The sequence below is a fragment of the Seriola lalandi genome, unplaced genomic scaffold (genome assembly GCF_002814215.2).
Source record: "Seriola lalandi dorsalis isolate HSWRI2012SDOR001 ecotype SW California unplaced genomic scaffold, Sedor1 jcf7180002054582, whole genome shotgun sequence".
In the NCBI taxonomy this organism is placed as follows: Eukaryota; Metazoa; Chordata; class Actinopteri; order Carangiformes; family Carangidae; genus Seriola; species Seriola lalandi.
In genome coordinates this window covers 306,208-320,125 of record NW_019525135.1, presented here as the reverse complement: position 1 = coordinate 320,125, position 13,918 = coordinate 306,208, and the positions used below count along the sequence as shown (strand labels likewise).

The 13,918-nt window shown below is 41.5% G+C and overlaps 1 protein-coding gene across 3 annotated transcripts in view; it reads right to left on the bottom strand.

The window, feature by feature from the left end:
- The window catches only part of klhl5 (kelch-like family member 5), a 53,145-nt gene that overhangs the window by 7,362 nt on the left and 31,865 nt on the right, over positions 1-13,918 (bottom strand). For all 3 annotated transcript variants that reach the window (XM_087177154.1, XM_087177155.1, XM_023418555.2), the window contains 5 exons: positions 11,129-11,317; positions 6,356-6,492; positions 5,769-5,965; positions 3,992-4,204; positions 179-365 (listed from right to left, as the gene is read on the bottom strand). In XM_087177154.1, the coding sequence (XP_087033280.1) occupies positions 179-365; positions 3,992-4,204; positions 5,769-5,965; positions 6,356-6,492; positions 11,129-11,317 (923 nt within the window). The remainder of the gene's footprint in view (positions 1-178; positions 366-3,991; positions 4,205-5,768; positions 5,966-6,355; positions 6,493-11,128; positions 11,318-13,918) is intronic.

Genomic DNA, 13,918 nt, shown 5'->3' with positions numbered 1-13,918 from the left:
TAATTCTGGCGGCTGCAGTGTGACGCACTGTTTAATCTCTCTAGAACAAAAAATGAACATTATAACCTTCATGAAAGGAGGATTTATCGCAGGACTTTTTATTAGACTGCACTGGATTATTGCTAGGTGTATCATATCATATATAAACTGGCTAAGTAGAGTTTAGTGACCGTTATACCTTTCGTAGCGTCCATGCCACCGACAGCGAACATGGCCCCTACAGTAGCTTTGCGAGGACGGGTGCGAGGGCTCTGCAGCAGGGGCCGACGCTGGGGCAAGAGGTGATACTTCATCCCCTCCATCAGCAGCCGCTGGCACTCCACACTGTCGCGGAGCAGAGGGTTGGACTCTAGGTCTGCCAAGAACTACACACACATAAAAGAAATGTGCACATGAACGCACAGGGACATGGGGCAGCTGCTGTCAACAAGCAGCTGAAACAAATGCAGGGTATGTGTGTACAGTGGGTGTAGGCCAGTGTGGGTTACAACGTTATCGCTGATTATGGAGGTCTGAGGGTCGAAAGAAAGCTGTTCTCTCATTGATTGAGAGATTAGATCAGATCAGACCAGCTGCTATTAGTGCTCCCTCACACACACACACACACACACACACACACACACACAGATCATCTGACACACTAGAAAACTAATCAAACCTCTCATCAGTTTTCTAGTCCATACCCTCTAACCTCATCTATGAACACACACACAAAACACACACACACACACACATATATACATAGCGACATCTATGAAGCACTTTAATCCACCAGTCTGTTCCTTAAAATATATCCACAGGAAATGAGTGCAAGTGAGAGAGGCAGGGTCGTGAGAAGCAAGTTTTCCCTGAGGGTAAGAAGGCAAGAATTGCATGATTTACATTTAGATAGGTGTGTGTTTGTGACTGTTTGCGTACGTGTGTGTGTTAATAGATGAAAAGCAGTAGAGTTCCAGAGAGACCTGATTTTTTTTTAAATAAAATTCATTTGAAGTTTCGCAACTATGTGCACACCTGCATCCTTGTGTGTGATGAAGTCAGTGGAGATGTTCAGAAATATATATATATATATATATATATATATATAGGATATATGATGATGAAAAAAAATAGTTATTTTTACACTCTCATTTTCGTCTGTGCTGTCCCCCATAATTCCCACCCTACCACAAAAAAGAAAGATTCGGCCAAAATAATTCAACTTGGTCACTGAATGTAAAATCAATTTTCTCAGCCAGACGTGGAGAGCGTAAAGCAAGCATGCTAAATGGATAAGCAGCTTACACGCCAGGGTGAACCCACACTTCCACTGCATACAATCACAGAGGGACAAATTAGGGTGAACCCTATTTCAGCATTCATTTGTGTGTGTGTGATAAAGACGGACAGAGATAGAAAACTGTGTTTGCCCTCTGCTGTGCTATTTATCCATCACGCTGTGATGATTGAATGTGGAGGGTGAGATAAGATTGAGTTCTGCAGGTGTCCCGTCTTCTCCTCTCTGTCCTCTCTTTAGCTCACAGTGGATGGAGAGACCGTTGTGCTGCCCTCTCTGTTTCAGTTCACGCTTGACATAAGAGGCAGAAATGGTCTCTGTCCACTTATAGCATACACTCACTCCCATACACATAGAAACATACCTTACTCCTCTCTCATTTCCCTTACAAGACATGCTCTTGCTAGCACCTCTCTGTCTGGACCAGAGGATGAATCCTAATGACTTAAGTGATCCCATCATGTTTCCTCTAACACTACCATGGGTTTGATGTTTGTAGTTTGGAGTGAAGACACCCACACACACTTAAGCTGCAGTTAGTGCTTCCATAAAAATTGCTTGTCAAAGGTAAGAAAGTAAGCAGGGCTTGAACTTCTCTCTTAAACTCTCTCATTCTTTTATCAACTTTTCCTGTCAATGTTTCTGCGTACAAACGAGTGTGACATTATAAATATCTACCAGGAGAGAAAATATAATGTGCTGTTATCCCAATATTTCCTTGATGGTCAGCTTTTCACTCTGTGTTAAAGTGTAGCTGCTGGGAACACACACTGGATTTCAGTCGGACAGCATGTTGTACAAACTAATTCTTTTCTGAGAACCTTACTACCCTGTATATATGCAACTGTTTGGTACACACTGTCCGATTTACGGCCGCAGATGCTCTTCTGAGAAGATTAGACCACTGTGTGTTTGTAACAGTGGTAATGGGGAGCAGGGATTAAAGGCATTAATCTAGTGAATTGACATCCACTTGATGAGTAATCACATGGTGCCCTAGATAGAGAACTGGCTAATTGGTTGATGAATATTGATCAGTTGTCTGTGTGAGGTTTCAATGTCGTTTTATTGGCATGTCACAGCTCATGAGGTTGCTGATTGTTAAGTCATTTGTCAGTTAAGCATTGTGGTGGTAATACATTGTTAAAAGATGAATAAACCCTTAGTTCTACGTTTTTTGCTTTTGCTCTATCTCCTTTGTGACTCTTCCACTGCTTTACCTTTCTGCCATCCATCTTCGCCCTGATTACATGTTACAGCTACTTGTGATTTCAGCTGACCAGGGCAAAGTCATATATCTGAGGTGTTCAGTGCAAAAACAAAATGTATAGATGCAGGCAGAGAGAATGGAAAGAGGAAGGAAGGGCCACAAAAGGACTTTTATCTCTACACTTTCTTTATATATAGTGAGGGAAATGACTGATGAGGGAGATGAAGAGAACAGATAATTTGGCTGCAGTTAAGAGACATATCACACTTAATTAAGGTTTAAAATGTGTGTGTGAATGTGCATTTGTGTGAGTGTGTGTGTGTGCATCCAAAGCCCTAGGCAGTAACTGGTTTATATGCTAGATTCTGCCTAGCATATAAACCTCTCTGCATCACATTACCAGTCAGATACTCTGCTACACTTGCTAGAAAGAGGAGAGAGTGGAAGAGGAAAAGCATGGAGATACATGCACACACACTCAGATACACACATGTGCACAGAGAACAAACACAAGCACACACCTGACAGAGTAATGGTTGTGATCTACAGTTAGCATAATGGCTATAGTCCCTCTAATTGCCTAAAGAGGATAGTGAGACAGATTGGAGCCAGGAAGAGGGAGAGAAGGAGAGAGTGCAAGACAAATTTGACCATAAAAAACAGCCAGATCATCAGGAAGAAGACTGACACAAACTCTTGATTAGTACTTTGCTGCGAAAGATGTGAAGACATGAGCAACTCTGACAAAGCTCCAACAACAGTTACTGAATTTGGTTGAAGTTCTAGTTTCAAAATGTGTTGATTGATGCCACAGGCCAAGAAAATGGATGACACCTTCATAATCACAGTAGATAAATAATGTGCTCTTGCAAATGTAATCTATCTTTTCACCGTCTGCTTCTCAGCAATATACAGAATCAATATAACCAATTCAACTGATTTACAAGAGTGAGAGAGAAAAAGAGAAAAGAGGAAAAATACTGGAAAATGGAAAAGACAGAACAGAGAGCAGCTGATAATGTAGTGACACGTAAAACTGTACACAATCGTTTTAGTTTGTACATTCTTTTAAATTGTAAAGATATTTATAGTTATTTATTAATGCATCTATCACCTATTCCACATATCCATATTACTATCTTATCATTATCAATAAAGATGTCCTAGATCAATACAGCTGATCAGTTTCAGTTCACTGACAGCAGTGGAGTGGGTCTCAGCCATGTCCTGACCCATCCACATGAATACTGGTTCTTTGTCAATGTCATTTTAAAATCCAGTGTTTCAAATCCTCTCCTCTTGTCGCCGGCATAAAAATGAGTTTGACACAGTGAGATATACAGATTTAAAATCTGAGAAAAGAGAGCCCTGATATTGAGTCGGTGCTCAGTTCAGATTTTGGAGTTGCTATTGGAAGAGAAAATGCTGTCTATTAAATAATTATTAAAAAAGACAGTTATATTATTAAACAAGACAGTTATAATACATTATGTGACAGCTCTCACCTGTGGCTGCAGCAGTGGCAGTCGGATGTGAGCCAGCAGCAAAGGCAGGTGGCGTTGCCGGGTGGCAGAGTCATGACGGACCCATGTTAGCAAAGATGTTACCACGGTTTCCTCATCTGGCACGTTGATGTCATCAGAAGTGAGCAGCCTCTCCATCTCCTCCACTGGGAGCAGCAGGAACTCCTGACCTCCCACCACCTCTAAGAAGTGATCCTGGTGGACAGAGAGAGAGAGAGAGAGTAAAACAGAACGACGGATGAAATCGTAGTAAGAGTAGAGAAGTAAGGACAGATTGGTTTTTAAAGAGTAAGGATGAATAAATAATGTATTGCACAAGAAAGAGGGGAATGAGAAGTGGAAAAACAATAGGGAGGATTTAGAGTGGAGACGGAGATCAAGGGTTGGCAGGAGGCAAGGAAAGAGAAAAAAAAAGGAGGAAAATGAGGGCTTGCTAAAGGTCAGAGAAAGATGGATGGGAAAAGCTGGAGGAAAAAAAAAGGGTGAGATGAGTCAGTGGTATAAGATGGGGAGGTTGTTTGAAACGTAGAGAGAAGGGCTGCAACTAACAATCATTTCAATATTGTTTAATCTGCCGATATATTCTAAATTAATCAATTAATTATTTGGCCTTTAAAATGTCAGATGTCGTCGAAACGTCATGAAGCACAAGGTGACATCTTCAAAGTGCTGTTTTTGTCTTGCAAATAGTCTGAAATCCAAATAGACATGCAATTAATTACAATTAATTATTAAAATTGCTGCATGTAAATTTTCTGTTGTTGAACTAATCATTTCTGCTCTAGTAGTGATTGAATTTGGATAGAATTCAGGGGTAGAAACTAAAATTAGATACTCTGTGTTTCTATGCTAACCAATATAGAAACAACACTTGCCCTCAGTGATAGCCCACATTGTGCTTGTTAATTGTGCGTGACTGTATAGTTTGCCATAGCTATTACAGATTTTATATCTCATTTGTGTGTGTATCTTTTACCTGTTTATTTATTTTGAGGTTACTGTTTGTGGGAAAGTTAGAAAAGGGGAATAAAAACATGTAAACGTGACCTGCTTCCCACGTAAACAGAACCTTTAAAATAAAAAAAAGAGAAATGAAAACACTCGAGTTCTCTCTACCAAGTCAGTCTTTTGTGAAGCTCTGTCATAATCCTGAGTTTTTATGTGTGTGGGAATATGTGTGTGTAAATGAGTTACAGACACAGGCAGACAGTCACACCCAGATAAAGCCACCTCTATGACATAATTACCTCAGATTAAAGTTTAACAATAATCCACTTAGAGGGAGAGAAAGAGAGGAGCGGTGACACTGACAGAGACAGACACACAGAGGGAGGCTGGGTGAAGAAAAAGGCATGTAAAGACAGGAGAGAACAAGAAAAGAAAAGAATAATCAAGTCGAAGGAGCTATTTCATCGTCACCATAGCAACCCTTTGCTGAAAACAGCCATCGTGGCGGTAATGGTGTGTGGTGCGTTGTGAACGAGGAACCAATTTGTTACCAAAAATAACATCAAGGCTGGAAAATGAATGATAGAGATGGAGAAGAACAGTTGTTTAAGGGAAAGGTGAACGAAAACCTGAATATTGTTCTTACATTCAGCTCCTTACATTAGAACCTAAATATCACCTGTAGTCTACCTGTATCTACAGTACATCAATATTTTCAGATCTATATTTCTCCAAGCTGCTCTTTCATTCATTTTCTTGTGGTGGCTCTACAAGCACAGGAGGTATAGATATAAACTGGCCGTGTACCCACCATGGTGTAGGCGTGAGCAGCCCTCTGCAGGTCATGGCAGCCCTGAGCGTCGGCGTAGGAGCGGATGCCCAGACAGTTGGAGGGGTGGAGCTGCTTCATGAGAAAGGAGCAGCAGGCCTGAACCACAGACGACAGCTGCAGCAGGCAAGAGGCTGACAGCAAAGACTCAATAGTGTCCTCCCTCAACTCGAGACGGCCTGGACGAGGGAGGGAGATAGAGAGATGGGGGGGGGGAGATAGAGAGAGAGAGAGAGAGGGAGAGAGAGAGAAGGGATGAAGAAGACAGATAAAGAAAGACAAGATATCAGAAAAGGGGCTGTGTATTAAAAAATGTCTAAGATTTATAATTTAAAAGATTTTGAGATCAATAATAACACCGTCATCAATTCAAGCAAATGGTCGCAAAAATGTTTTCATACAACTGAGACCAAAATTAATGCATTAAGTTTGCATGGAAAATATGATGGTTTCTGCTGATGGCTTCCTGGAGGTGTTAGCCATTAATAGCAGATTCAGAACCTCCAATCCCATAAACAAAACCAGCTTACTAATAACTAATAACTAATAAGGCATACATGTGTATGTACCTGTATATGCATACTGCACCAGCACCCACAATGCATCAGGGTCTACTCCCTCCATCTTCACTTCATCCTGTTTAGCCTCCCGCACATCACTGGTGAACATGGCCGCAAAGTAGTCCGATACGGATGAGAGGACCAGCCTGTGAGAGGAGAGTGTCAGGCTTCAGTCAGAGAGGACGGACAGCTCTAATTGAAGAACAGAGTACTCTGACCTTGCTGACAGGATGAGTCTGGACTCTCAGGGAAAAGATGCAGAACGGAGACGGAAAGGGCTTTATGGACATGATGACACAACCAGACAACGCACAGCATTCATCCCATATCATCCTGTTTGTGTGTTGGTCAGATAGCTTTGGTATCTTCTCCCACACCATTCCAACATCAGATAAGACCATTTCTGTAATTTCCAGAAAACGGTGATTCACTCCCATGTTACACCATGATTGGTCATCTCTGCAGAGGTCAGACAGGAGCCTCGGGTTGAACCTCTCTCTAACTCAATTTTTTCATTTGTTACCAGGGTTGCACAATTCAATTGCAATACAGCCAAATGCAATATCCAAATCACAGGAGCTGCTAAAAAATCACAGGTGCTGCAATGATTTCATAGTAAAAATGTGTCTTAACATTGTTGTCCATTGTTAGCACAATAAGCGTTATGGTGCTACAGAGACGCCTCGGCCTACAAATCCAATTCTCCAGATGCAAAGGAACATGTTTGTTTGGTACATGACCCAACAAAAATCACATCATCATCATTTCTATATTTTTTTCTGTTAAAATAAAATTTTCCGCCTTCTATCTCTCCATGCAACAAGGGGCTGAAAAACAGTAGGTAAATGGACTGTAATTATTACAACTGTAGAGGTTAAAATAATCCTACATGCATGCAGACCAGACAGGATTAAATTGCTCATTAGTGCAAGTAATATTTAAGTCACCCGATTTCCCCTAAAGAAATAAATCCCATCAGAATGGGACTCGCACCATCTATATTCTCTCTGAAGAGATGTTATTAGAGGTGGAAGAAAGCTGTGCAAACAAAAGCTTTGCATGAGCCTTAGGCATCTCCAGATGTTTGTACACACTGAGCATATTGAGGATAAAGAGCTTGCTGTCCTCAGACGTTTAAACTGCCTGACAGTCAAACTGCAGTGGCTCATGTTTCCCCTTAAAAGTAATGAAAATTACGTTTTTAAAACCTAAAATAGATTTTTAAAACTTGTGACATAAGAGAGACTAACATGAGCACAGTTATTTATCTTTGAAACCAGCGCCGCATTAGAGGGTCTCTGAATTATGTGATATTAAACTGATATTTGGAAAAGACATTGGAAGACAACATCAAGCTGTTGCAAAATGTACACAGAGTTGCCAGCCATTTGCCAGCACATTAACATACTAACAATGCAGTAACGCATCTGCTGGCTCCTTACATGTGACTTGTTATTTTGAATTCACAGAAATGTCCACACAAAACAATATAAAGGAAGACACAGTCCCAGTCAGATCAAGTCCTGGCGTGCACTATAAAAGACCAAAAGCCAGTCCCTGCAGTCAGACAGGAGATTATTCAATTTGCATCTGTCAGTCACAGCAGCTGAGCTCATGGAGGACAGACAAAAAAGAAAGAAAGAGAGAGAGAGAAAGGAAAATGTTTAATGTAAGGTCAATGCAAAATTTAGAGGTGAGTGAGTGTGAGAAAAAGATACATGGAGTGAGATACATGGAGTAATGTTGAGTGAAGCGGATGAAGGACGGAGAGGTTTTATCTTAAGGTCACTTGTTACTTAATTCTCCACCACAACAATCCATTACCCTTTCATGTCACCATGAAGTTCATCACACACACATACACACCAAGGTATTAAAAAAGCCAGAAAGGAACTGTTATTTAATATTTCATGTACAGTATTTTTCATCCCTTGCACTTGGAGATGTCTTTGTAAATGACTGCCTGAAGGATATATACTATAGACCTGTACTGCAGGGTTCAGTATTTTTGATGTCCAGTGCTAAATATGACTTATGATAAGTAAATTGAGCAAGCTCAAGCTCACATTAAAGTTCTGTTTGATGCCCATATTAACAGATTTTACATGTTCAAATGGTCTTTCTGCTTTCACTGTTGTATGTCGTTTGTTGACTTGAATATGTGTGTGTGCGTGTTTGCGTGTGTGTGTGTGTGTACTGAATATGTATGAGTTATGTACATGTGTATAATCTCATTACTGAGTGTGACACCGGGACCTTGACAGATAGCCTGAAGCACAGATGAGTAGTGCTTGTGTGTATGTGTGTTTTACAGAGAAAGACGTCAAAGATGTGTTGCTGCGAGGAAGTCATAGAGCATACAGCAGTGGGTTATTTACACACAAACACAAATGCAGTGTGCTGGAGACAGAGACATGGCAGACAGTGTGTCACACTATAATGGAAAGAGCTGAGAGTAGACAAAATGCCAGAGTGAGGAGAGCAGGAAACAGATGAGTTGGACTCAGGAAAGGAGGGCAAGAGCTGGAAACTGAACACTATGTCTGTTTGAGTGTGGATGTGCTGCTTGGTACAGAGATACAATAGTGGAAAAACAGAGTGGGCAAAAACAACAGGAGGGGGTGGTAGGAGAAACTTACCTCACTATTGTGACTTAAACAGAGGTATAGGAAATGTACACTTTTAGTCATGCTAATAGCGTGGCTAAAACATGGCAACATGTTGGTCTGGCAATTAGTCGTTCCGCCCCTTTGGTCCACACTGAGATATCTTAACAAACTTTGCAAGAGGATGAATCTAATGAGTTTAGTAATCCACTGACTTTTCATCTAACACCACCAGCAGGTCACAGTCACAATCAAAAAACACCTACTACAACTGCAGTTCTCACCAACCGTCAAATTCTAGTCAGTGTTCTCAGTACTCTGGCCTCAGGCAGCAATAATGAGCCCATTATGGTTTAGTGCATCACAGCAGGTGAAGAAGACTCACACCACATAAGAAAACTTACTTGGACAAGTGACACAAAGGTGAAATTTATGCTTTATCACTATTTTTAAATAGTATTTTTCAGTTTTCAAGAGAAAAGACTTCAAGGATGAAGACTAACTCATTGTTTTGGTACGTCTGGTTAACAGCTCCACCTCCACTAAAGAGCAGCGCTAAGCTGTTTCCCTGAGCTTTCCTATGGGACCCTCTGGGATTGTCTCTCATGCGATGGATTAGACTGTCCAGAGCAGGGCTAAAATGGCTGTACGCTTAGTCTTGTTGTACTAAAATGAACCATGGTGCGCACTTAATGGGCCCCAGAAGCATATCTATCGATCTACAATAATCGTACATAGAAGTTTCTCAACGAACATTAACTAAAATCATTGAAGGTAGCACTCTTACAAAGGTGTCCAGATGGGGCTACAAAAATAGATCTGCACGATAATATATTTTTATAGGGTACAGCCCCAGAGACAAAAAGGTATAATTGAGCTCTATGTTTTTTTTTAAAGTACATACAGAGCCTGAGTTTTGTGCTGCTTGCAACAAACTCTGGAAGAAACAAGCAGTTATACTATACACGCAATACAAGTGGCTTATTCAGCATGTATGGTGTATTTGTTTGTGTGACGGAGAGAGACGGAGAAAGACGGAGGGTAAGAAGGTGTATGTTTTGTTCCCAGAAAAGCACTTTCATCCTACACATACAATAAATCAATTGCAAACAAAACAAGCACTTTCAAGCAAAGATGTCTAACTCCCACCCTCTTGCTGGCACACACAAACACACACCCAACACACATCCACACAACTTCAGACATCGACACACTCTTTCACATACACCATTAGGATTCTCATACAGCAGCGTCTTTTGTTTGTCACCATCTGTGCCTGGAGGACTAAATCAAATGAGGCAGAAGAGGAAGGCAGTGAGAGAAAAGGAGTCTTTCTGCTGGTGGAGGGCCGCTCTTCTGTCTCATCCCTGTGCAGATGGACCCTGCTGCTGCACCAGTGGCCACATGCCCAGAGAGCGACAGCGACAGAGCAGAGTGTAGGGGGTTGTGTGGGGCTATGAGGTGGATGACAGACACGTGTGTGTGTGTGTGTTTGATGCATGATTCAGAGGCTCACTTGACTATGTGTGATACAGAGAGACTACAAAAATAAAAGGGGACTTCTATGAGTGTGTCTGTGGTTCTGTTGAGTATGCGAAAGTTTCTTTCCAAACAGTATGCTGTGTGTTCATATGTGTATGGAAACTGTGTTGAGGCGTTGTGGTATATGTGTAAGCACTTCATGCAAGAGTTACAGCTAATGTTTCTGCAAGTGCGTGAATGGTAAAAAAAACCAAATTGACGTACATGCTGGATTTAAGGCTGCCACTGATGATTATTTTCATCGATCGATTGATCTGCTGATTTACTTTTCTAAATAATCTATTTATATACTGTTTATACAATGTAATCAAAAAGATGAGATTTGCAATGAAAGAGACAAAGATAGCAAATCCTTTAAAGAAGCTAAAATCAACATGTTTGACATTTTTGCTTTAAAATTGACTGAGACGATTAACTATCAAAAACTGGTGCAAATTAATTTCATGTTAATTAATTAATCAATTAATTGACTAATTGTTTCAGCTCTATTCGGTTTGTAAGTATCTTCTATATAGTCAGAGTGAGCATCTATTATATCTATATATATATATATTTATCTATATATCATTTGCATCTATTCAATATCAGTCTTTGCTGTGCCAGTGTAACATATTTAGCATCTCTTTGCTCTTACCTGTGCGCAGGTATCCGCCTGTCTCCAGCCACCAGTATGACATCACACAGCTGTCGGCTCCTCAGGTAGCCCTCCATCTTGCGGAAGGTGACGTCAGCGTGGGACAGAGCGGTGAACATACACTCCTCTGGACATGCACATGGCTCCATCGACATGCATGAGGACAGTGTGGCGCTACTGTTGGACGTCCTGTACGCACATAAACACGCGGACACACATATGCACACATACATGGACAAACAGAAACAAAGACAAGGAGACAGAAGCTTTCAGTGCATGTGTTGATGCTGATTCTCTTTTGTTCAAGACAAAGAGACAGATGTGTGGAGAGAGCTCCACCAGCTGCTCCACGTCTTCCATGTGCCATCATTTTCTTTGTTCCATTCCCTCACACATATTCGCTTTCTCCTTCACTTTTTAACAGGGTTACAGTATGTCGCCAGGAGCAGACAAAAGCTCTTTAATAGTCCAATTACTAGGAGTAAATGGCCAGATAAATTTAGCCCACTTAAAAGAGAAGCTGCCAATTAAATAGCTGTGGGAGCTGAGCCCATAGGATATGCAGTAATTTACTCTGCTCCCTAATGGCAACCAGTTTCCTTGTATCTATACCAACAACGGGAAATGAAGCAGAGTTTTGAGCCAGGATGGCTTCAACATTCGTTATTCACTGGTGGAAGTGTTGAAGCCCAGGGCTGTTATGTCTTATTCTTCCAGTCAGAGCTGATGAAGAGTGCGCGTGCATGTGTGTGAGAGAGAGAGAGAGTTGGTGCGTGTGTGTGTTCGTCAAAGTATACCTACCCTGTGAATCATCAGTCATCATGGCGCCCAAACCAGCAATTAATTTATGAGAGCCAGAGCTGTTGCTTCCATTTTTTAATTTCACAGCAGAAGTGGCAGGACTGGCCCTCCAGCACAAAGAGATAAGAAACGGACTGATACTCCAAAGAAGATATCGCTTCAACTCTGCAGTTAAATAAAAATTGTCTTTTCTGATTTGTAATTTTTACACATTTTAGTAATTTTGTTACTTAATACTGTTATTCTGTTTCTCCATATTGTTGTTATTTTACTGTTCTGCATATTTCTGTCTTCTCTGCACATTTATTGCATGTCTGTCAGAAGATGGAGTCCCCCTCTGTTACATGTTGTTTTCCAGTTAATGGATCTTTCTGTGGATATTTTCCTTTTGCTATAATTAATATTTTTGAATGACTCCCGGAGAAACTTGAATTTTAAAGTAATCTGAGACGCTATTAATAAAAGTTGCAAGAAAATATCAAGCACACAAATTGGCGTGTGTGTGCTGCTGCTGCTCCTGATCTGCTACAGCAGGAGTCCTCTTCACTCTGCTCCTCTACATCTGTCTCCTGTCCTCACATTTATATCTCCGACTAATCTCATCCATCACTCACTTCACTCCACCTCATCCCATCATCCCAATATCCATCTCTACCTCGGCTTTCTCATTTCCCCATCCCGTTCTTACCCTCCAAGGCGGCTTTTTGGCTTGCTTTCCTGTCCTCTTGTATGTGTGTGTGTGTGTGTGTGTGTGTGTGTGTGTGTGTGTGTGTGTGTGTGTGTGTGAGTGTATGTAGACGAATGGTGTGGCTAAATACTGCCAGAGGAGATGGCTTTGAAGTGGGGGGAACGCTGCCTTCCAGTCCCCTTAATTGAGCCTGGCAGGCGCTCAACGTGGTCAGAGAGGGAGAAACAGAGAGAGAGAGAGGAGAAAGAAAGAGTGTGTCTGGGGCGACTCAACACCATGCAGCCAGATTTTTTAAACCCCTACACAGGCAAGGACATTCACACAACTGTCATTGAGTGTCTCTCTCCCTGCCTCTCTCTCTCTCTCACTCACACACACACACACACACACACACACACTCTCCCTTATGATTAACTATCTATCCTGATTAGCCTGTAAGCTAACAGCTAATGCAAATGAAACTTAGTTCTGTAAGGTGATAGACGACGTGATCATACAGCCACGTTGCCTGCCTGGTCACATGTTACACCCTCCGTGACACACATACAAATGCTTTTGCCCCCCCCACCACACACACACACACACACATTAGCAGGGAAAGAAGAGAGGGCAGATGAATGGATGAGATGAACATGGGACAGAGGGAGAGAGAGAGAGAGGGTGAGTACGGGAGGCACACCAGGATTAAAGGGGGGAGGAGGGAAGCTGGGTGGGGTGAGAAAGTAAAAAAGAGAGGAGGAGATGAGCGGAGCTGAGTCGAGCCTTCAGCCACTCTGGGATTCAGTATGCGTCCCTTCCTCTGATCCCATTTGGGATTCTGCCACCCGTGTTCTTGGAGTATCATACTGTACACAGGAGCTTTCAGAGGGAGATGATGAATAGCAGCACACACATGCACATCACAAACCTTACATGCACCGAGCTGCACATGTATGCTGCAGAAACTAATCTCTGTGTTGGTATGGCAACAATAACATGTGCAAGGACATGGCTATATCCATGCACAAGCACAATACATACTCAAAATCTGTTCAGGTTCACATCATGTCTTCTTTGCTTATGCAAATGAAGCAGGTGTGTGTGTGTGTGTGTGTGTGTGTACATGTGTGTTACTATTAAGCAGAAGTAATTTTCTGTGTAAGTGGTGTGACACCAAGCCTTGCATAACAATTGATGTTTTTAAAACCATATTTCTCTCTCTATTTTTTTCGTTTACACAAATGCACATTTGCAGTGAAAACAAATGGGGTGTAGAATAAATAATTAGAGCTTCAGACATTAATCCATTTTAAAAAATACAT